This window comes from Anguilla rostrata, chromosome 5, assembly GCF_018555375.3.
Source record: "Anguilla rostrata isolate EN2019 chromosome 5, ASM1855537v3, whole genome shotgun sequence".
Lineage (NCBI taxonomy): Eukaryota > Metazoa > Chordata > Actinopteri > Anguilliformes > Anguillidae > Anguilla > Anguilla rostrata.
The window spans coordinates 19,528,580-19,550,559 of NC_057937.1; the positions used below are offsets into that span (position 1 = coordinate 19,528,580).

Here is a 21,980-nt window from a genome sequence, read left to right on the forward strand (position 1 = left end):
AGCTTAACCCTTTGATGCACAAGCTATGCAAACCCCTTCTAATGCACAACATGGGTCAAAAATGACCCATATTCATTTCCTATGTTATTTCATGCATGACTGAGTGTTTCTTTGCTATATCTTTTGAAATCAATTTATTTCATCATTTAATATTCCAAGTATTCATTAAATATCTTGTTTTTGATTACTACAAATCATTATTTTCATTTTTCCTTTCTTACTTTATGAACAAAAATAGTTTTTGTATTACTACATCAAGTTTACACACATGGACCAAAAATTACCCATGTATATAAGTGTGATTTTAAAAATATAAAGACATACTATAATAATAATTTTGTTAAAATAATTATTTTAGCAGTGATTTAGACCAAACAATAATACATTTAATATTTCAAATATGTTTATTTGTCACTTTGTCACACATAACATACAAATATCACTGATAACCGGTAACACTGATATTGACCTGTAGTGTATTTGTTGTGGTACTGTAGTGAACTGTGGTGAATGTGACCGAATAAAAGAAAATAAAACTGATTAAATAAAATCACGAGTACAGCGCAAATTACCATCTCAGTGCTTACATGCCTCACAAATGTCACAAATGACAACTACATGTTTGTGCTCCTTGCACACAGGCCTGGTGCACTGGGAACACCAGCTGCTGACTTTTCTGTCTGTGGCAGCTAGGCAGATCTTGCACCTCTTCTTCTTCACTTGGTCCTCCTGTCTGATGTCCTCCTGTGGCTGGGTGGTGGCTGCATTTAGTTTTTTTATCCCACATCTTCCCATTGCCTCTGTAATATGCTTTTGGAGGTGGGGCGTGCCCTCCATGCGCCTCTTCATATGTGGCATGACAAGCTCTTTGCCCAGCTCCTTGATGAATAGCCACCGTGCATTGGTCACACCACCCATGTAATCAGGGTGTTGTGCAGTGAAGTTGGTGTAGGCATTGAGGGTGGCAACATCCAGCACATTGTGCCAGAGCACTATGGGCCACCTCCGTGTTCTCCGCTTACATGAGTAGGTGCGAACCATCTGATCCATTGTGTCCACTCCTCCTTTTGTTTTGTTATAGTACTAGATCACTTCTGGTTTCTTCTTCACACTGTTGTCATCCACTGCTTTGTCATCATGCATGGTGCTCAGGAGGACAACAGCCTTTCCCTTCTTCGGCACATAGCTCACCATGGTCATGTTGCCACTGAATCCAAATTCTGAGCTATGTCACTGATGGACACATCCCAGGCATCTTTCGGTGAAACAGCTGTTGAACCGGGTGCAGGTCCTGGGCAGCTCCTCAGGATGTTATGGCTTCTTGTTCTGCCCTGAGTGGGGGGATGCTCATTCCAGTAAGACCCATTTTTACTCAATCTATTAGACTGGGTCTGAGTTTCCTCTTCAGAGGACTCATCAGACGAGTCTTCTATGTCATCAAAGGAGTCTTCTTCATTTAGGAGAGCTGGATTCCAAGACACACCCATAACTCAAGCTTGACCCTGTGGCACAAAGTCTAGGTCATCGTCAGAGATTTCAGACTCAGAATCAGGACCGAGAATTGCCTCCTCATCTTCCTCATCCTGTTCTTCATGCAGAGTCTCTATGACCATTTTAGCAGTAAATCTGGTAAATCTGGAATGACTGGGACCAGCCATACTAACACTCTGGATAAAGAAAATCAAAAGCACAAGAATGTTTTCAAATGCACATCAATATACTGTTATATTTCAAGTTTTATTTTGTTGACCTAGCTAACGTTAGCTAGCTAGAATAGAATATGTCAACATATTTATCTTTCTCACTAGTAATGGATGTCAAGGTCAAGGTAACCTTAACCTAATGTTTAAATATTATGCACAGTTATCTTTCATAAGATATCAAATATTTTCTTAAAATAGGTAAAACAATTGTAAAATAAGACTTACATGTATCAGATGTGCAAAAGCAGCCGTGTTGAATTGTGAAATGTGTGGCAGGTGAATAGTTGTCCGCAGTAAATATGTTCCTAATTGCAAACATTTACAAATATCAAAAGTTTATATCAAATTCCATAGTGAATACATGTGGGTCATTTTTGACCCATGTATGTAAATTTGATGTAGAAATACAAAAACTATGTTTGTTCATAAAGTAAGAAAGGAAAAATAAAAATAATGATTTTTGGTAATCAAAAACAAGATATTTAATATATACTTGGAATATAAAATGATGAAATACATTTATTTCAAAGATATAGCAAAGAAACACTCAGCCATGCATGAAATAACATAGGAAATGAATACGGGTCATTTTTGACCCATGTTGTGCATTAGAAGGGTACTGATACAAAAATTATTTTTATTCAAAAAGTAAGAAAGGAAAAATTAAAATAAGGATTTGTGATGATCAAAAACAAGTTAATTGAGGAATACCTGGAATACTGAATGATGAAATTATTTTTTTGCAAAGATATAGAAAATAAAAAGTCAGCTGGGTTAAAAAAACAAACAAACAAAAAAAAAAAAACGCTATCGCTGTAAACGCCAAATCAATTTCAGTGGCTCTGAATTTCCAGAACAATTCACTGTGGAATTTCAGAATAAAAGCCTTTAAAATATATTATACACTAAAACAAGATGTCCTACTCATAAAATTATTAAAAGAAAACTGTCGGTTTCCAATCACTAATTCCACTTCAGACACATTCTAGAGCACACCAGGGAGCTGCATCAAAAGTTCCAGAACATCCACTGTGGAATTCCTGAATAAAGGCCTTTTGAAAATATACTATACAGTGAAACAAGATGTTCTACTCAGAATAGTATTAAAAGGAAACTGTCTGTTGAAAGGGTGAAAGCAAAGCAACCTACAAGTGCAACCCATTTGTGGGAACTACTGCAACAGTGTTGGGAAGATCTTTCCAAACAATACTTGATTTTCATTGCAGAACGGATGCCACGAGTGTGGTCAGCTGTTATATCTGCAAAATGTGGCTACTTTGATGAGTCAAAAAATTTGATTAAATTGTGTTAAACAGAATGATTCCATTTCCTTTTTTAAATCTACAATTGTTTATTTGTTCTATGCTTTAATTTCAGAGTACATTGTTACAACTGTTCTAAAAGTTCTAAAACTTTTGACCGTTAGTGTATGTATATAAATATATAAAGATACAGTATTTATATGGAAAACAGTTATTATTATCCTTAAAATAAGGTAAAAATGTTAAAATCAACATAATCAAATGTCCGCTCCTTCAGCTTTTTATTTAGCAGTGAAAACTGGTTTCAACCAATAAATGCCAGCAGCCATACCTCCATGCGCTCTGCTTCTGCCGATTGGCTGAAGCTAAGCAGGCGTGGGCTTGGTTAGTACTTGGATGGGAGACCACCAGGGAATACTGAGTTGCTACTGTAAGTGGTGTTGGTGGGCCAGCAGGGGGCAATCTTCCCCCTGGTCAAATAAACCCCAATGGCCCAGTGCAGTGACAGGGACACTGTGCTGTAGGAGATGCCATCTTTCGGATTAAACCGAGGTCCTGACTCATTGTGGTCATTAAAGATACCATGACACTTATCGCTAAGAGTAGGGGGTTCCCCAGTGTCCTGGCTAAATCCGAGATCTGGCTCTTGCAAACTGCCACCAAAATCATCCACAGATTTAATTGGCTAAAATATGTTCTCTCCCTCTCCACCTTTGCTAATGTGTGGTGAGCTTTCTCACGCAAAAATGGCTGCCATGCATCACCCAGGTGGGTGCTACACATTGGTGGTGGGTGAGGTGAGTTCCCCCTGACTGTAAAGAACTTTGAGCATTCGGAAAAGTGCTATATAAATGCAAGGATATTATTATAAATGCTGGGCTTTAAAAACATTTCATTCACTCACATCCTCCTTTTTGGCGAATGGCCGAGAAGGGCACAACCTGGACGACACCCAAAACCAGGGGCATGTTGAAGAGCACCAAATTGTTACACAGACATGGGAAAACTACTGAGATATCAAGGTCATTAAATCTCTGTGAGCAAGTACATGGCTGGTACCTTGCTACCTATGCTTAACTCCTCTTCCCTGCTCTTTTACAGCACTGCACGAATGCCTGTTTCTTGTTGGTTATAACCGCTGTACCCACTGCAATCAGAAAAGCATAAGCAGTCAGTAATAATGATTTACGCAAATGCTGAAATTGAGAAATGTTGAATAAACATATAGGACATACCGAGAGGTTTTATTTTGTCCTTTGATGAACTTGGTGTGCAGTCAGAGACTCTGTCTGTCTGTTTGTTCACCCCTGGCAATTGCTTGAGTAAAAATGTGATTCTGCTGAACCAACCTCCGAAACAAAACAAAGATGGAGTTTTATTTTTCATTTCTAAACATAAACAGGACAAAAATGAACAATACGTGGTAGAATAATGCAGATATGGTGACTGAGAAGGCTGCATACTCAGTGCAATATGTTGCCCCACCACCAATTTATTGAAACCAGTGTTTAAATAAACACGCACAACACACCATGTAACACAATGGTTCCCAACCCTGCTCCTGGAGATCAACCATCCTGTAGGTTTTAATTTCATCCCTAATTTGGCACACCTAATTCTACTAACTAGCAGCTCAAAGAGATCTCTAGCTGCTCATTGAGGTGTGCTTTGCTAGGGTTGGAGTGAAAACCTATGGGACAGTAGACCTCTAGGAGCCGGGTTGGGAACCGCTGATGCAACATCTCACATGAAGCGCTGGAAAACACTGCTAAATATTTTGAGTGAACTTTTTGTTGAACAGATGGGATCTTCAGTGACAATGCTCTATTGATTAATCACCAGATCTCTCCCAGGCTTTCTCACTCCTGCCATCTGTCCACATTCCACTTATTGTTCTAGAAGGGGGTCTAAAATCTGGGTCAGAATAAGAACCAGAGTCTACTTCTGAATAAGAGAAATCCGATTCCCAGTCATCCGATTCTCCCTCCTCCTCTCTCCCATCAATTTCCTCTTCCTCATTATCTCTTCCCTCTTCCGCCTCCTCAGGTCTAATCATAGTTCCCCTCATACCTGTGGCCAGGTGACACTCCCTTTGTGTCAGCCTCCTGACCCGCACAGTGGGTTGTAGCATCTGGGACCGGATTAGAATCAGCTGACTCTCCACAGAAATCCGAACTCCAAGCCCCACACTCTCCACCCTAGCCAGGGAGCTAGCTGTGTACTGGCCACAGCCCTGGTAGCTCATTGGGGAGTGATATGGACGGGATGACGTCACTGGTTGGGATGAGGTGAGTGGTAGTATCTGCTGAAGCTCAATCGCACCCTGATTCCTTCTCAACACCTCATAACACTCCTCCAAATCTCTCACACCCTGTCCCACCATCTCCTGAGAGCACATCTCCAGAATGCTCTTACCGTGACCCTCTAACTCCTGAGGGTACTGCTCCAAAATGATCCCATTTTGACCCTCAAATTCCAGAGAGCACTTCTCCAGAAAACTCGCACGTTGACCCTCTAACTCCTGAGGGCACTGCTCCAGAAAACTCATACTTTGATCCTCTAACTCCTTAGGGCACTGCTCCATAATGTTCACACTTTGCTTCCCCATCTCCTTATGGCACTGCTCCAAAACGATCCAATTTTGACCCTCTAACTCCTGAGAGCACTCCTCCATAATGTTTCCAGTTTGGCACCCCACCTCTTTTTTGCACTGCTCTAAAATGATCCCATTTTGACACCCCACGTCCTTATAGCACTGCTCCAAAATTATCCCATTCTGGCCCTCTAACTCCTCAGAGCATGTCTCCAGAATGTTCATACCATGACCCACTAACTCCTTAGGGCATTGCTCCATAATGTTCACAGTTTGCTCCCCCACCTCATTATGGCACTGCTCCACAATGATCCCATTTTGACCCTCTAACTCCTTAGTGCACTGCTCTATAATGTTCACAGTTTCACATCCTACCTCCGTAGGGTATTCCTTTAGAATGCCCACACTTTGAGCACCCACCTCCACAGAGCACTCCTGCAGTATGTTTCTCACCCATCTCTTGTGTCTGGAGCATAGCTGCATGGGATAATCCCCCATCTGACAGTGTTGTTCTGCCAGCTGAGTGCTTCCCCAATTCTGCCTTTTTTTCCCCGGGCCCCGCCTTCTGTCCTTCTGGCCCTGCCCCTTTTCTTTCTGATCCCACCCTCTTTTATCCTGGCTCAATCCTTTTTCCTCATGGCCATGCCCTCTTGTCCCATGGCTCCACCCACCCAGAGACAAGCCCTGTTTTCTGAGTCTCTGTTCTGCCCTGTCACTTCGACCTTCGGCACAAGACGACCTTGAACACAGTGGTGTGGACGTAGCTTTCTCCTTTCCACACGCCTTCCAACTGCTGTGGGACATGCTGGACCTCACCAGTCCAGGTTGCCCTGCAGGGAGCGGTGTCCAATTTGGTCTGTCTTTAGGATCTGTGAGGGGCTGTAGTGTCTGTTTCTCCTTGTCAGTGCAGGTAGATGGCTGGCTCATTCCAGGGCCTATAGAGGGTGTGGCCTTGGCTGGAGGAACCAGACAAGCTTACAGTCACTACATGCATAGAGCAATGACAGTGTTGGCACATAACGGTTAAATGGAATCCCAAAAATTATTATGCCACATGTCCTGGATTAGTTTGAATTAAATTTTTGGGTTAAAATACATACATTACATAAAATATAACATGTGCCCTATATTTGAGAGAATAGTGCATAAAAGCACTTCCTGAAACACTCATTTCCAATGTGATCCTCAGTGGAAACAAACACACACATCTGGCAAAGGGTCTTCCCCTCAAAGTAACTGATGTGACCTATAAAACCCAAAAACAAAGAAAATATATAACCTCACCCCAAACGAAGGAGCATACAAAATAATGATTTGTGGGTTGCGTTCCCCTTTAAGTTGTGAAAATCAATTGGGTGTTGACTACGGCTGGGTACTGAAATTCAGTTCCTTCAGACTACTGATGGACTCAACTAGATTAGAGGTTGCCAGGAGTCCCACATAATTTCCCTTCAGAATTTTTTCCCCATTGTAACAAACAAATTGCGGAATAAAATATTAACAATGATCAAAGACTCTTGTTTTGTGGTCCCTGTACAATGCTATGTTGGTTATTTCTGGAGCAGGCTGGAGTGACACCTTTCAGAATCACCAGAATGAGTGATATGACCTATTTTGAAGTTCTTTATTGATTACTTATTGAAGCTAGCTAGCTAAAAATGCTAGGTAACAAAGTTAATTTCCAATGCAATCATGGGAAGGTAGCCTTGCTGCAATCAGCCCAGAAAGGTGAATATTATAATAATAATAATAATAATAATAATAATAATGGTTAAAATATGTAAGATTGGAAACAGATTTAAATTGGCCCTTTTTTGACAACAGGAACCAAAGGTTTTGGGACTGGTATCAAAATAAAGAACGGGAACCAGAACCAGACCAAAGACTTTTGAAGAATATCCAGCCCTAGTCCTGACCCATGATCTATACAGAAAAAATAACATAGCTGAAGACCCATTGATGGGAAGCAGCAAAGTCACCATGCTGCCATGCCCATATTCCGTTTCAGCTTTGAATGGGATTTAACAGGAAAAATGCTGTGCTCTGGTTTGAAACGAAATAAAATGAATACAGTCAGCACCAAACTAAAGGCTGTGAGATAGGGATATAGGACTGGACAAATTCCAGGAGGTGTTCTATTTATCTTTTTCAAACAAATGTCCATATTGTCAATTATATCACTTTGCCAGCAGCATTGCCACATCCTATACAAGGACCATGTTTAGCTAAGGTCTTTGACGGCTTCTTGCTGGATCTTATCACTCAAGATAGCGATCGTGAAAGTTTTCATGCCAGCCGGCTCTCAAAATAATGTACAAACACCATACACGCTAATACAAACACAGAAAGGAAGCAAAGAACAACAGTCTCTCATTGTTATTAATATTTTATCTCTGAATGTGTTTGTTATAGTGGCAAATTGTTTTTGCAATTCCAGGAAATTCCTAGCCCAAGCCAATCTGGGAAGATTAGCAACCCTACTGTAGGAAGACATTTCATATCCATGTGTTGAAGACACCAGTGCAGAAAATGCCCCTTCGATTATTTTTAAGAGGTAGCACTGAGTGATAGCTTGAAACGCAGTGTAAATGGTGCAACACATATAGACAAACTAACTTTCAGCACTTTGTTGACTAATCAGTATATGTTGGGTGGGCAAAACTATGAGAACTATTAGCCCTTCCTTATATTTTATTATTATATAGGCTAATTTGTGAAACTTTTATTCATTAAATAACTAGTTAATAGTTCTTTACAAACGTCTTAACAAATTAAATGTATGACTCATGCATTTGATAAGCTGAGCATGGCTAGGAAGCTAGAGTAAATTAGCGTACTGCTGCTCTACTGGATTAATGTATTTGTAATGGTCAGCAAGTATAATTTAAAAAATGAATGTCACTTAGTATAATGTGGCCTATTATTGCCATAACTGTTATTATTACAGTCCTTATAAGATTAGTTTTCTAGCAGTGCTAGAAACTAGAAACAAACTAACTGGTGGAGGCTAGAGCAGGCAAAAAATTGTTAATGGGTTTTATAAACCTTTATCATAGCTTCTGCCAAGTATTATATTACTATATTCTATATTAAATCTTAATACACAATTTTCTGTTATGAAGTACATTTGTGTGCAATCCTAGCACAAATGGTATATATTTTCATTAAAAAGACTTTTCAAGACTAGATTGCTTCCAGAGTGAAAGATGAAAATGTTAGTATGCCCTTTACAAAAATAGATATTAGGCTGCATTTACTTTGTCCTTGAAAATTATCTTTAAAAAAAATAAGCAAAATTCATTCACTTCTATGTGTAAAATAAACTACAGAATGTAAATTATGATAGTAGGCTTCAGAAGAGCGCCCTCTGTCAACCAGCCAGGGAATATAAATGTTGAAGATCCTGACTCACCATAGTATAGCAGCCTTTTCAGTGCTGCAGGCACACAGTGAGGACTATAGTTCAACACCCCCAGCAGCAACTGTTCCCCTTCCACAAGGGGGCGCTCTTGTCTCAAAACCTGAACACACATGTAAAGCGTAAATGTAAATACACAGAGAGACGCCAGCATTTGATGTTTTTTGAGCATAACCTGTCAAGCCTTGGCTTGCATTGGCACAAATGTGACAAAATTCTCAGCATATGCACAAACACACACATACATGCAAATATACAGCTCCTAATATTGCAATACACACATACAGAGCTACCACTACTGCCAAACTAAAATGCACACACACACACACCTGGTCTAAACATGTGGTTGGTTGAAGGTCCTTCTCCAGCAGCTGCAGGTAGTCAAACAACCTCTCCTCTAGCTTCTGTGCATATCTCTCTCCGTAATGCTCCTCCATCTGGCCCTACAAAACCCTGAGAATCAGCACCCTGCTGACCAATACACAATATGGCTACCATAAAAATGCTTTTAAAGAGTTAAAGAACAACAGTGTTAGTGGCATTGCCCCAAAAACTGCATTGCGGGATAATAACATGGAATTATCTGATGTAAGAAAATACAAGTTCCAGAGTTAATTCTGCATAAACGTGGTATTTCAGAGGGCAATGTGTCTGAATGCATGGGGTGACATACAAGTGGACCCACTGGTGGGAGGGAGCAGGACACAAAATCTATCAGTGTGTCTGAATTTGGACAAATATGTGACAGTTTAAACATAGGCAAAGTTTCCTGCCTACAACAGTCACATTCCCGAATTAGGCCATGTTCATAATGCAGACCTTAATGCTCAATTCTGATTTGCTGTTCAGATCAGATTTTTTGGACTTGGACTAAATTTTTGAAAATGGCCCAGCAGAACTGCCACTAAAGAATTATGATAACATTAATCTGTTGTGGGGAGAGTGATGTAAAAATCACTTTACTGGTGGACCTCTGGTTGGGGGGGGGCTATCCTTCTCTACCAACCATGTTTTTGATTGAGGGTATACCCCCAAATGGTGTACTTCAGTGTACTAAATACATGACAGCACTTTCGATTTGATTCACATGCAGGTCGCATGTCTACGTTTATGACTTATTTGCTCATACAGGTGTAGCAGAAATCGGAACTGAAAAGAAGTATCTCCATGTAGCTTTTTTGCTAAAAACATTCAAAACTGTGTCTCATTATGAGGCAAAAATCACACTCAGGCCACTTATCTGCATGTACTGTTAGACTGTATGTCCAAAGGTAGGTAATCAACATGGAACTTATGCGACTCATTAATAAAGCTAAGGAAAACAGTGAAAGTATGTGCTGAAAAGAGGAAACAATCGCTCGCAGAAACAGAATACACTGCAATTTACCGTAAATATGTTTTTGAAAAGGTAATGATAAATATATTTCACAGCAATGTATTTTTTTTAATATACTGCAATATCTGAAAGTGCCTACAAGTTATATATTTGCCATGTTATATTGAGATGTGTTGCAGGATCTATTCCAGTCCTGATAATATATTTCATTTCACATGATGCGGTATATTCCCTTTTCCTAAGTGCTGCAGGACAGGTGTTGTGCGGGGGAGGGCAGGAGCATATTCTCACACTGATGTAAGCTTTCCGCATTTCCTCGTGGAAAAGCAGCGATTGGGCTAGCTGCTTAAATTCGTAATTGGTCTTTTTCATCAGATCCAGCTCCCTTTTGCTCTGCAGGAGGAAGGCAACCAAGAGATGAGGAAGTTCAATTGGCTGTTCACGCAAATTATATTTTAATGTTGTAACAATGCATTGAGACAGGATTCAAGTTCAATGGTAGGTCATAGTTATACTGGACATGAGGAAGATGAGTGAGTGCAATACAATTTCACAAGCTATACAAGGTGTTCGTAGTGCCATTTTCCAGTCCACTCTCATTATATAGAGTGGGTAAATGTACAGTTACTGGAACTAAATCAACTGAAGGTCCTCTGAGAGATTGACCCAGCTGTTGCCTGGTGGAGACTCGTAGCACCTACACTACATTCATGAGCCTAGTCCAGTCAAGGATCAGTTAAAATGTTTTATTTATTTTTGAGACAATAACACCCCCATAGAGAAAATATATACTCACACAGCCATGGTACAAAGATAGGCTGCTTGGGAAGAAGCGGTTTATTTTCTTCATGGTGCTGACTTCTCCATGGTTCTTCTGCAACATCCACATGACAATCTGGAAGAGTGAATACAACAGCCCATATTTCACAGATTCCGCAATGTCATCTAGATTGCTCCCCTTCTGTTCAGCTGCCTCCACCAACCCCAGCTACCTCCTCCACCCACTCCCCCCCTCTCCTCCTCAGTATCAGCGCAACACTGTTTTAAATACAAATCACTTCTGAAAAGAGCAAGGGTCACCAACCATGGTCTTAAGGCCAAACATAATCTTCATGTGTTTGATAGGGGTGATGAGCCGTGGCACCAGTGTGTAGATGGACTCTAGCAGCTCCAGCAGACTCTCAAAGTGTTTGACGTCCCTGGCGTTTACCACTGACCATGCCTGTGCTGCCGCTACACGCAAAGCACAAGGCTCCTCCAGGGTCAGTGATCGACATTCACCCTTCTGCCTCTTACATGGCACTAACCCTGGGGGTACACAAAACAAATGGTACTTTGTGCCGTTATCCATAAAGTTGTGTCTTCTGTTTGCAGGTGACTTGTCAGTTCAGAGTAGGCTACATTAATTACCTTAATACATTACCACGTAGACTACTTCCCATGCCAAAACTATATATTTCTGCATAATCTATACATTTGTACAGTTTCATTAAAAAACCAGCCAAACATAAAATAAAAATATTTGTCCTTAGCTTTTCTTAATAAATACTGTTGATACAGTAGATTCCAGACCTGGGTCAAATACAAATACATATTTGTATTTCAAAATGTAGTTAAATACATATTTGAAGTATTTTCAAATACATATACACATGAAATAACAGAATTTAAAAAATACATTCCTTTAAATAAATACTTTCCTGGGAAACCAAATTGTATTTGGAGCCTTCATTAAATATAAATACAATTTAATATTTTGAAATATTTCTGCGATAGACAAAAGAAATGACTGAGCCAGGGGAATGACTGGGGTATCGCAGAGTTCTTTGTGCAATCTTTGTGAGTGGCCCTCGATGTGATGTCAGCGAGTTATAATACTGAGGGCACTCCAGGGGAACTAGTAGGGGCTTGGGGTTGAATTTGTATTATGGGCAAGGGTAGCCTACTACGCTGGCAATTTTAAACAACCCATGCGCTGCCTCTAAACAGGCAGTAGCCTAAATGCCCGTACATGTCTTTGCTTGGGGGATGGCAAAATCAGACTTCTTGATAAGTTACTTGCCAGTTTATTTGTACCCATGCAATCTTTTTAAAGTTAGCGGCCGTTTACTGTTTCCTTCCTGTGTTTTTTTTCTGTTGTCAGAGTGTTTAACAGCCATATGTACAGTTCCATCTTTTACATTTTGTAAGGTTAGATAATGATAAAATAGAATTCAGACGTGCATATTCACTATCAATTAACAATGGAAATCAATACAATTGGACAAAAATACATTTTGCAATTTAGATACTCAGTATTTGTAAATGCTGAATTTCAAATAATTTTTAAAAGTAATTAAAATACTTTAAATATGTATTTGACCCAGGTCTGGTAGATTCTACCTCCAGTGTGCTGTTCAGTATGAAAAAGTAATATACTGTATGTGACACATAAAACATATTTAAAGAAACAAGATTCAAAGATTGGCCTACGTAGAGCGATAGCATGGAATACAAAAAAGAAAACGAATGGATATATAAAATCTAATATATTTAAAAGCAAGATAGTGTACCTTCCAGTACATCCATCATTCGGTGACTCCATGCGTATTCAATGACCCAAGCAGTCAAGGATGGAATCTGCTCAGCACACCTGATTTCAGTCTGCTTCGAACACAAGCTGGTCTCCATTTCCGCAGGGCACAAATAAATAAACTTCCTTTATGTGTATACAACTCTGCCACTGCAAAAGGTTACTCCTGTCAAGTGAACGTAGTAAGAAATGTAGAAACTGATACACACATCTTCATCTTCACCATCTCGCATCATCCTCCTATTGGCTAAAATAATCGGTCATTTGTCTTGCCAGATTTTCCTGTAACATCCCCAAACATACAAATATCGTCCATTTTTCACATTTTTTATTTTTCACTTTTAAGAACCTTACCTGTATATACTTTATACTACACATGCGAAAATATATTTGAAATCTTATCCCCGGCTATTTTCACTCGTACCCACATTTAGGATCATTAGATACAACTGTTGAAATCTGGCAACCATATGAGCTCGAAACCTTTCGAGGACATGTTCGGGCAAACGCACTGAGTGCCACGTGATCTTAAAACAGGAAGTGGTATCACCTAACTTCAGCTTCACGACTAGCAAGAGGTCACCGTGCAACATGAGATTTTCACATAACTGAATTAATATCTTAGTCGTCACACACGGTGCACTGATTATTGGTAAGCGGTCGACATGAGAACAGCGAAGGGACATGCAGAGAGTTTTATAAACCTAAAAGCTGCAAGCCTTCTTGGCGAACACGGTAGCTAGCACTACTGTAGCTATCTAGCTTGTTAGCTAGCAGTATGCGAAAGGGCATAGCCTGTCTACCTACATGCATATTACAAACACAAGCAGGTGGTGGCGTTCAGGGGTGTGTTGAGCATCACGGGAATATGGCAGGTTTCCAGTGAGATAAAGAATTCATGGCAACAAGAAATAAACTTAAAAGTGAATTACAGTAGCTATAGATCCAGGTCCTGGCAATTGCACATACCAGCATAAAGTATTTGCGCTCTGGTAACCTTGCTCATTGCCCTTTCGGTAACACTTCAGGTCTCCCTTTAGGTGAGATGCAGTTAAGAGTGTTTAACCTGCGTGTTAACAAGGCTTGTGGTATTTCGTGTACTTCCGTATAGGTACATAAAAAAAGTGATCAGATCGTATATGTTTGAAACATTTTAGAGCATTTATGTGTATAAGCACTTAATCGTGCCATGAAGCAAGCTGAACGTACTGTATATACGTGGGATTGTCCTACGCTGGGCCAGCACCCTGCCTGCGCTGCTGGTGCAAAGTGCAGACGACCTCCTCCACACCCACGCAGAGGCTGCTATTGGTTGTTTCACCACATTGACGCTCAAAAGAAAAGAATGGTGCATGTGAACAGAACAGTTTATACCATTAAGTTTTCTCTCTAGCACCCATACAGCAAATTTCACGAGTGCAAACACTTCCTTGCTACTATGAAATAAATCCTGTAGAAATACTTAGAATAAAATGTGTATGTCTGAAAATTAAATAAAGGTTTTCACAATTGGAAAAAAATAGTTGAGGAATCAACTGGGACCACCTTCTTGATTCTTGATTGACAGCCTTGCTCCTTCTTGCAGGTGGGCCAGAGGAGTAGGCAGGGGGGGTCGTGATTGCACCCAGCCATGAATAGAACTATGTGGGCCTCCATGTTGTTGCCCTGGGTCTTGCGGAAGGGTGCCTTTAAAGCTCGCCTCTCCAGCGCCCCATTCTGGCAGCGAGCCTGGGCCCCCCCCACCCCGGGCAGAGCGCACTCCTCGGACGTCAAGGTACGTTCCTACCTGCAGTACCTGAAGCGGAAGATCAGGCCGCCCCCGAGCCCGCCCTACAGCCACGTGTGCCAGGTGGGCGACCCGGTGCTGAGGGGCAGGGCGGCGGAGGTGGAGGCGGCGGCGGTGTGCGGGGCGGAGGTGCAGAAGGTGATCGGGACGCTGGTGCGGGTGATGCGCAGGCTGGACTGCGTGGGCCTGAGCGCGCCTCAGATCGGCGTGCCCCTGCGCATCCTGGCGCTGGAGTTCCCCGAGCGCATGCTGCAGGACGGCTCTCCCGCCAGCCGGGCGGCTCGCGGCCTGGCGCCCGTCCCGCTCCGCGTCTTCGTCAACCCGCGGCTGCGCGTGCTCGACTCACAAACCGCCTCCTTCCTGGAGGCCTGCGAGAGCGTCGCCGGCTTCTCCGCCTGCGTGCCGCGCTACCTGTCCGTGGAGGTCTCAGGTGAGGGTCCTCCCCAGACCGCATCCTCACTCACTTCTACACACCGATAACAACCAAGCGTGAGAGAGCCTACAGAAGTGCATTTACTGGATTAGAAGGTAACCCAGGTATCAGGACCTGAAATGTAATTGAGGGCTAGTATTGCAGCCTATTAAAAGCATAAATCCAGTAGGCAATTTATAGTCTGATATCTTTTTCATTTATTTTAATATTTATCTATTTTTTAATAGAAACAGCAAGTGGGCACATTAAAGAGTAGTGTTTTTTAAATATGAAAATGGTATATTTGAATTTTTGAATTTGGAAAGATGGGTTTCAGATATTGTGCACCTTACAGTTGGAACAATCCATTTGATGTTTGTAACTTGTTTGTCTACTGTCTTGTGTAACTTTGTAACTTTGAGTTTTATGTCAGGTCCCCCTTGCAAAAGAGATTTCAATCTCAATGGAATTTTCCCATTTTTCCTGGTTAAATAACGGTTTATATATATATATATATATATATATATATATATATATATCTGGAGATCAGTCAATTTGACAAGATTTGACAAGAGGTGTTATATTTGAGTGGTACACTTTGGTTAACTTATGGTATTGCAGAGATGTAAAGTCAATATACTTGTATAAAAACATGACTCATATTAGGCAATATGGTGAACGCTTCATTCACATTCTAATCCTACGTATAGGCAATATTATAACCAGAACTGGGTCTAGGTTTTCCCGCAGATTGCATTTGAATCCTCAGCCCCGGTAACGATAGTGTCACAGCAATGTAACAGCGAGTAACATGGACAGTGCACAGACGTGACGAGCATGTGCTTTCCTTAGGCCTAAATGAGCACGCAGAGCCTGTTACCTGGCAGGCGAGCGGCTGGCCGGCTCGGATCCTGCAGCACGAGATGGACCACCTCGACGGGGTCCTGTACATCGACCGCATGGACAGCCGCACCTTCACCAACATCCACTGGGCGGAGCACAACGAGTGACCGCACACTGACCGCACAGTCCGCTGGACCTTCACCTACATCCACTGGGCGGAGCAGGGGTGGGGGGACCCCTTCCCGGAGTGCTGCTGCCACGTTCCATTTGTGCCCGTTTGCACCAGTCACCCTGGCTCAGTCGACTGTGTACACCAACGTTGGTTTACGTGTACAGCAAGTGATGGAGAGAGAAAGCAGCTTGCTATGTTTTAATAGTACTCTGTTTATTTGGTGCAAGTTTAGGAAAATAAAAAGTAACAATCGTGTATTTCTAACATATTGCTTGATTGCATTTTCTTTTAAATCTTTTTTTTCTGAGTTTGCTGGGATGCCAGTTCAATTTCAGTTCTGGAATTGATTAGGAAGTGAAATTCATTTCATCTGTTGAAAAGTGCTCATTGAACATGGGCATTGTTTTAATTTATGAATTTAATTTTAATTCATGTCCAAAATGAAATTGATCTCACTCCTGCAAAATCTGTAAAATCCTGTAAAATATATTTTTTCCTCTCCATCCATCGATTCAGGAAAGTCCAAACTAATGTGCACATCTGCCAAAACCACGTAAAGTCAGCTGTCACTTGTATATCTAGATTAGTGTCTGCTAAAATGCAGATGTTACCACCACTACGACTGACTGTGTCCAGTTGTCCAACCAGGTGACAGCAGTCATTTTGATGCGCCACATTGTTCCGAAGGGAAACAAACAAGATAGGACAAAATGTAGATAAAATACACTTATATTTAGCAGTTAAATTAGCACTAATTATATAAATGTTTATAGTATTTTTGTTATTTTAACATTGTCAAATTTAACACCACTCCCCAACCCTTTCTGTGTGAGCATCAACTAGTCATGTATATATTCTAGGAACAACAAGAGCCAGTCAAAGTACTTTATTATGCGGGACAGAGTGATTGAGCAATCCCAGAGGTATTTTAGTATTTTTATTGCACTGTACACTTTAGTCTCTGCTAAACCAGCATCTGCATACAGAATCCTGCTTATTATATAATATCCTGTGATATGAGGCTAGCCATGATGTGCTGTTACATGGCAATTTGTTCTTTCCCCTGAAACGCATGTTGGTATCTTTTTAGTGGACTGGGTTGGCGTCCATATTTAGCCCAAACATTGAGCAGATCGTACACATTCTGTTTCACAGAGAGTTCTAAATACAGCACTTAGTCACTATATTGGCACAGATATCCGATATTCCCGCCCTCTAATGCCTGAACCATAGCCTAATATTCCACAGGGGCAATCTTTGTCACACCATACAATAATGTCCATGCGATGCAAAATCTCCCATTTAAAAATGCACCTTTTAATGAATTTTCTGTTTTAACAGCAAGCTTGCTTCCTGAATCTTGGGTGAGAGGACGCAAGTTTAAGACAAGTTTTGCAAACAGAAATATGTGCATTCATGCAATATTTTCATCTGTTAAACAGTTCTATTTCCCTTTGGCTATATGGCAGTAGCAGGTGTAGATGTTTGAGTGTCAGAGGTTCACTGGATTCACACAGAGGACATATGGAAAGTGCGCAGAAGACATTTTCCACAGGCGCATTTGGCTTGGCTGTGCATCCAACATTGCTCGCAGATCTTAAAACCACAGGAACTGCAATAACCATAAGAGAGGTTTGTGCAGTCCTGTCTGTTACAGGTCATACCCCGTTCCACACTTAGTGCCCTGCTCTCTCCGGGCTGCTCCACCGGTGCTGCTGATGCTCCTCCCGCTTTGGGCCTACCCAATCCAGTTTCTAACGCCTCCCCTACTTTCAGCTGCTCCGACAGTGCTGTTGAAGCCCTTCCCTCTTTGGACCATGCTGCCTGCAAAGCCGTTCCCGCACTGGATTCCTTCCATGGTTCTGCTGAAGCCCCTCCCTCTGATGGTCCCGACAGGGCCGTGTCACTGATGAGTTCAAGGTTGTGGTTATTCTTCCTACAGCTGTCCGAGATGTGACAAGTGACACTGTGGAAGTGATTGCACTGCTGGCAGTAATAAAGAGGATAAAGAGGTGCACAATAACAGATACAGGTCTGATTCTGCTCTGGTTCTGTAGCCATCACACCATCTCCAGCAGTCCGGGACACAGCCGGCTGGCGCTCTGGCTCCAAAGACCTGGCTGCGCTCTGCTGGGACTTCAGAGTGATGGAGACTCTCAGACTCGACGCTGAGACGCTGTTGCTGCTGGCTCCTGCAGGCAGGGAACTCGCACCCTCTCTATCCTCGAAGGCTGTGGAAAGCTTCTGCCCTGCACTTTCCGCCTCTGTCTCCCCACTTAAGCCTTCCCCATCTGCGGTGTACAGGTCCATGTCCTGGTCCACCTGTACCCTGTAGCCCCAGCTTGACTCCCCTGCCTTCCGGAGGCTCTCCAGCGCCCCCTGCAGGCTGTGGCCCTTCCGCCTCTCCTGAACCAGGGTTAGCTCTGCGCCCGGCCCTCCGCTCGATGCGGCAGCAGCTGCCGACAGCAGCCGGCTCTCGCATCGTGCCGCAAAGAACGCGCACGCCAAACCCAGCAAGGTGGCCGCTGATGGGGGCGGGCCTCGTAGTTCTAACTCCGCCTCCTTCGCCTGGTATCCTAACAACCCAAACAGATGCACCACCTGCTGCTCAGACAGTGCTGGTCTGAGCAGGTGTGTGAATATCCCTGAGAAGATCTAGATAAAAGAAGAGAGAAAGAGAGAAGTAATGTACTGCACTTTTTTATTTTACCTGTTCCTCTAAATACACAATACATTGAAATTATTTATGGCTTTATAAGCAAGGCTAGCCAACATTATATTGTTGAAAGACAAGTGTTATGAAGTGCAGTACAAACCTGGCAGCTAGGTTACACACTAAACGCACGTGTCTGTTACTATAGACACAAAGCAACTACCGCTAAAAACTGAGCTCAAGGTGACAAAGCCGAGTTCCTAAAACCTCATGGGCATTTATATTTCTTCAATAAATTGAATTCAAAATTCAATATATTTTCTGAACTGACTGAATTGAAATCGAATCATCCCCAACCCTGATTATGGTACAGTGATGGAGGTCTTTAACTTGAAAATATGTCCCCCCTCAACACATGCAGACGTGTCTATGAACTTACATGTGTGCACATGCATGCATACACAAACAAACACACACACAAACCTTTACTACTCTGTATTCCTTTCTCCACGGGCACAGGTACAGATTAAGGGCGGCTCGCTCCAGAACCTCGAAAGCCTTGCTGATGGCACCCAGGCCTGGGACTGTGGCTGGTCCTTTGAGCCCGCCCACAGTGCGACCCCAATCAGGCGGAGCCTTGAGGGAGTCCTCCATCACTGCCAGGATGTCCAGGTCCCGGACAGTTAGCGCATCTCGGGGGTCTCCTTCCTTCAGCATCCCTTCCACCCGCTGACAGAGCTCCTCGTCCCCACACACAAGATCGATGTCTCCCTGTGCAATCCTCCGCTCCAGACTCACCCGGTACTGCTCGCAGACACCCCTGCTGGATCGACCAAATTTAAGGTGACAAAATTCCCTGGAGGACCAGGTACAAAATAGAGTGAGAACCTACAATAATGGGAGTTACAGCCGGAAAACCCATATATAATGGATGAAATATGGGACAAATCAAGATTTTTCCAGACTAAGACTGGACACGTCCCAACTCCCAAGTGGCTGAAATACTGGGCTGTCCTGGGGAAAAGGGACATTCAGTCACTACCCCAATTTCATCCTGATAAAAATAAAAAAAATTGCAGGGACACAGGTGAGGGCTGGTCTATACAGAAAAGATGCTGGTGCCACAGAGATTGCAGGCCTTGAATTGCGTTTCATAATGACCTGTTGTGACAGAAGATACACTCCACTCCAGGAATGCTTCCAAACCAAACGGCCCATCTCGTGTGGGACACCTAGCGCTCGGTTGATCAGTGGTTCAGTTCTTTAAAAAATGTTCAGAATAGTTTTCATTCCAATACGTTGTGAATATCATATACATTATATATATATATATATATATATATATATATATATATATATATATATATATAATTATTTTATCCAAAGCGACGTAGGCTATAAGTGCATACCGAAGTGATTGGAACAACTACAATCTTCAGATTGTACCTGCACTAAAATGTCCTCTAATATTATATAATATGTGTTTATGATATTATATAACGATAATTATGGGAAGCGTTTCATAAAACACCACTGAGTAGTCCTGTGACAGGTGAACAGGCTACAGACGTTACTTGTCCTACAACGCCACCAGTATGCTACTGCATGTCAAAAAAACACATGAAAGTGAAAGTAGGGTAAAAAGTAATCTCGACACAATAATAGTGTAAAACAGTTAAACATGACTGTTTTAGTTGGTTAATATACCAATGAACCGCCCAAAAATATATTTTATGCTAGTGACATTACTGATACTATGTGTTGTCAACGGTTATCCAACGAGTTAACTTAGCGTTACCCATTTCATTCTACTAAGTTTGCTGGCTAGATAGCTAGCCAACTATCAGCATATTAGCGGTTATATGGATAGCAAGCCAGTTGACAAGAAACAACATTTCATCCATGTCACACATATAGAATATTACAGCTCAGTTTTACACATTTAAAGACTTGCCTCGTTCCGTTCTTGCTTCTTTGGTTCTGTGTAAGACTTTCCATTTCAGCAACTCACTGGGAGCGTATTCGAATCTTTCCTTGCGTATGAAATTCGATTGATTTTTCTCACTAGGAACTATCTATTCTTAACTTCTGACCCCCCTTGATTTCCACAGGTTTGTTTGACGTTATGTTCTTCCTTCACTTGTTTAGACTAAACTAGCTAACTTAGCTAGCGTGGTTTACTAGCTCACTAGCTTGATTTCGGCTACACTTACAGTGACAGCTAATAACACTTCCTAGTAGGTCAGCAATCGCCTGTAGTTGGGTGTATGTCTGTATGACGTCGTAGCGTTCACAGCGGGATTACCGTAACACTTCACAGAATAGGTCTTAAAGTGTGACTGAAGAGAACGTATATAAATTATGGGATAAACGCCCCAAACTTCACAAACAGGTAGGATAACTCCCGCTTACTGTTTTATAAAATATTACGAACACCACCACTAAATAAAAATGAGTAAGTAGCTAAATCAAATTTAAACAACGTTGAAATTTGAAATGCTTCTTACAAACTAATTCAAAACAATATTTAATTTTTTAAGTGTCTATAAGAGCGAGCACCGTTATTTATGTAGCCTAGGCCAACTGAGAATATCCAATGCATTAAATACGTCATACCATTGTTATGCACTTTTATTTTTTAATTAATTTTTTTATTTTTAAATAATTAACTATTATTAAACATTAAACACTACTTATATTTACCCGAGTAACAACATAGCCTACTGTTAGCCAGAACACATGCAATTATATCCCAAACGTATTGGGAATTAAATTGTCGTTTGTTTATGATGAACATGTAGGCCAGCACTTTGCGATAGCCCACTATTTTAATCTTTCCATAAGGAATCACAGAAAGTAAATGAAACCCTAACATTCCATAGGCTATAAAAGACATAAAATATCCCTTTCGATGCCCTGCTACATGGGTGGTTACGTTAGGCTACTGTATTAGCCTACATTTCACATTTTAATCATACACCTCTCGGGAAATTTGTATATTTCGCCGTATACCGTAGTAAAACTGATATTAAAAATAAAACATGATATCGGCTTTGATATTCGGTGATTTAAAATGCATCGACGATATCTGTTCCTTAACAATTGAGTAGTATCCAACACTTTGTGAGCTTGCTCTTAGCAAGGCCGTTTATGCTATAATTAGGCTATAGGAATTACTTTGTGCATGCGCCATGGAAAGGGACCTCTGCGTGTTGCTTTAATATAAGAAC

The 21,980-nt window shown here is 41.6% G+C and overlaps 3 protein-coding genes across 5 annotated transcripts; 1 reads left to right on the forward strand and 2 right to left on the reverse strand.

Annotated features, from left to right (window-relative positions):
* Window positions 1-4,182: 4,182 nt before the first annotated feature.
* LOC135254930 (uncharacterized) lies at window positions 4,183-13,359 on the reverse strand. Its single transcript, XM_064335540.1, has 7 exons — window positions 12,865-13,359; window positions 11,397-11,620; window positions 11,109-11,207; window positions 10,604-10,705; window positions 9,306-9,419; window positions 8,971-9,079; window positions 4,183-6,514 (listed from the first exon to the last, which is right to left on the reverse strand). Exons 1-7 carry the CDS (start codon window positions 12,980-12,982, stop codon window positions 4,797-4,799), a joined length of 2,484 nt encoding a protein of 827 aa, XP_064191610.1. The 5' UTR covers window positions 12,983-13,359; the 3' UTR covers window positions 4,183-4,796.
* Window positions 13,360-13,391: 32 nt separating this feature from the next.
* Window positions 13,392-16,361, forward strand: pdf (peptide deformylase, mitochondrial). The gene is made up of 3 exons (XM_064335544.1): window positions 13,392-13,536; window positions 14,470-15,100; window positions 15,935-16,361. Exons 2-3 carry the CDS (start codon window positions 14,515-14,517, stop codon window positions 16,090-16,092), a joined length of 744 nt encoding a protein of 247 aa, XP_064191614.1. The 5' UTR covers window positions 13,392-13,536; window positions 14,470-14,514; the 3' UTR covers window positions 16,093-16,361.
* Window positions 16,362-16,968: 607 nt separating this feature from the next.
* On the reverse strand, window positions 16,969-21,031 carry spata2l (spermatogenesis associated 2-like). Of its 3 annotated transcripts, none has more exons than XM_064335542.1 (3): window positions 20,705-21,031; window positions 19,234-19,573; window positions 16,969-18,752 (listed from the first exon to the last, which is right to left on the reverse strand). In XM_064335542.1, the coding sequence occupies exons 1-3, from the start codon at window positions 20,746-20,748 to the stop codon at window positions 17,607-17,609; spliced, it is 1,530 nt and encodes a 509-aa protein (XP_064191612.1). In that variant the 5' UTR covers window positions 20,749-21,031; the 3' UTR covers window positions 16,969-17,606. The 3 variants fall into 3 exon arrangements, with proteins under 3 accessions (XP_064191612.1, XP_064191611.1, XP_064191613.1); XM_064335541.1 differs by having other exon boundaries at window positions 19,234-19,606; XM_064335543.1 differs by having other exon boundaries at window positions 19,234-19,570; window positions 20,705-21,030.
* Window positions 21,032-21,980: the final 949 nt, after the last annotated feature.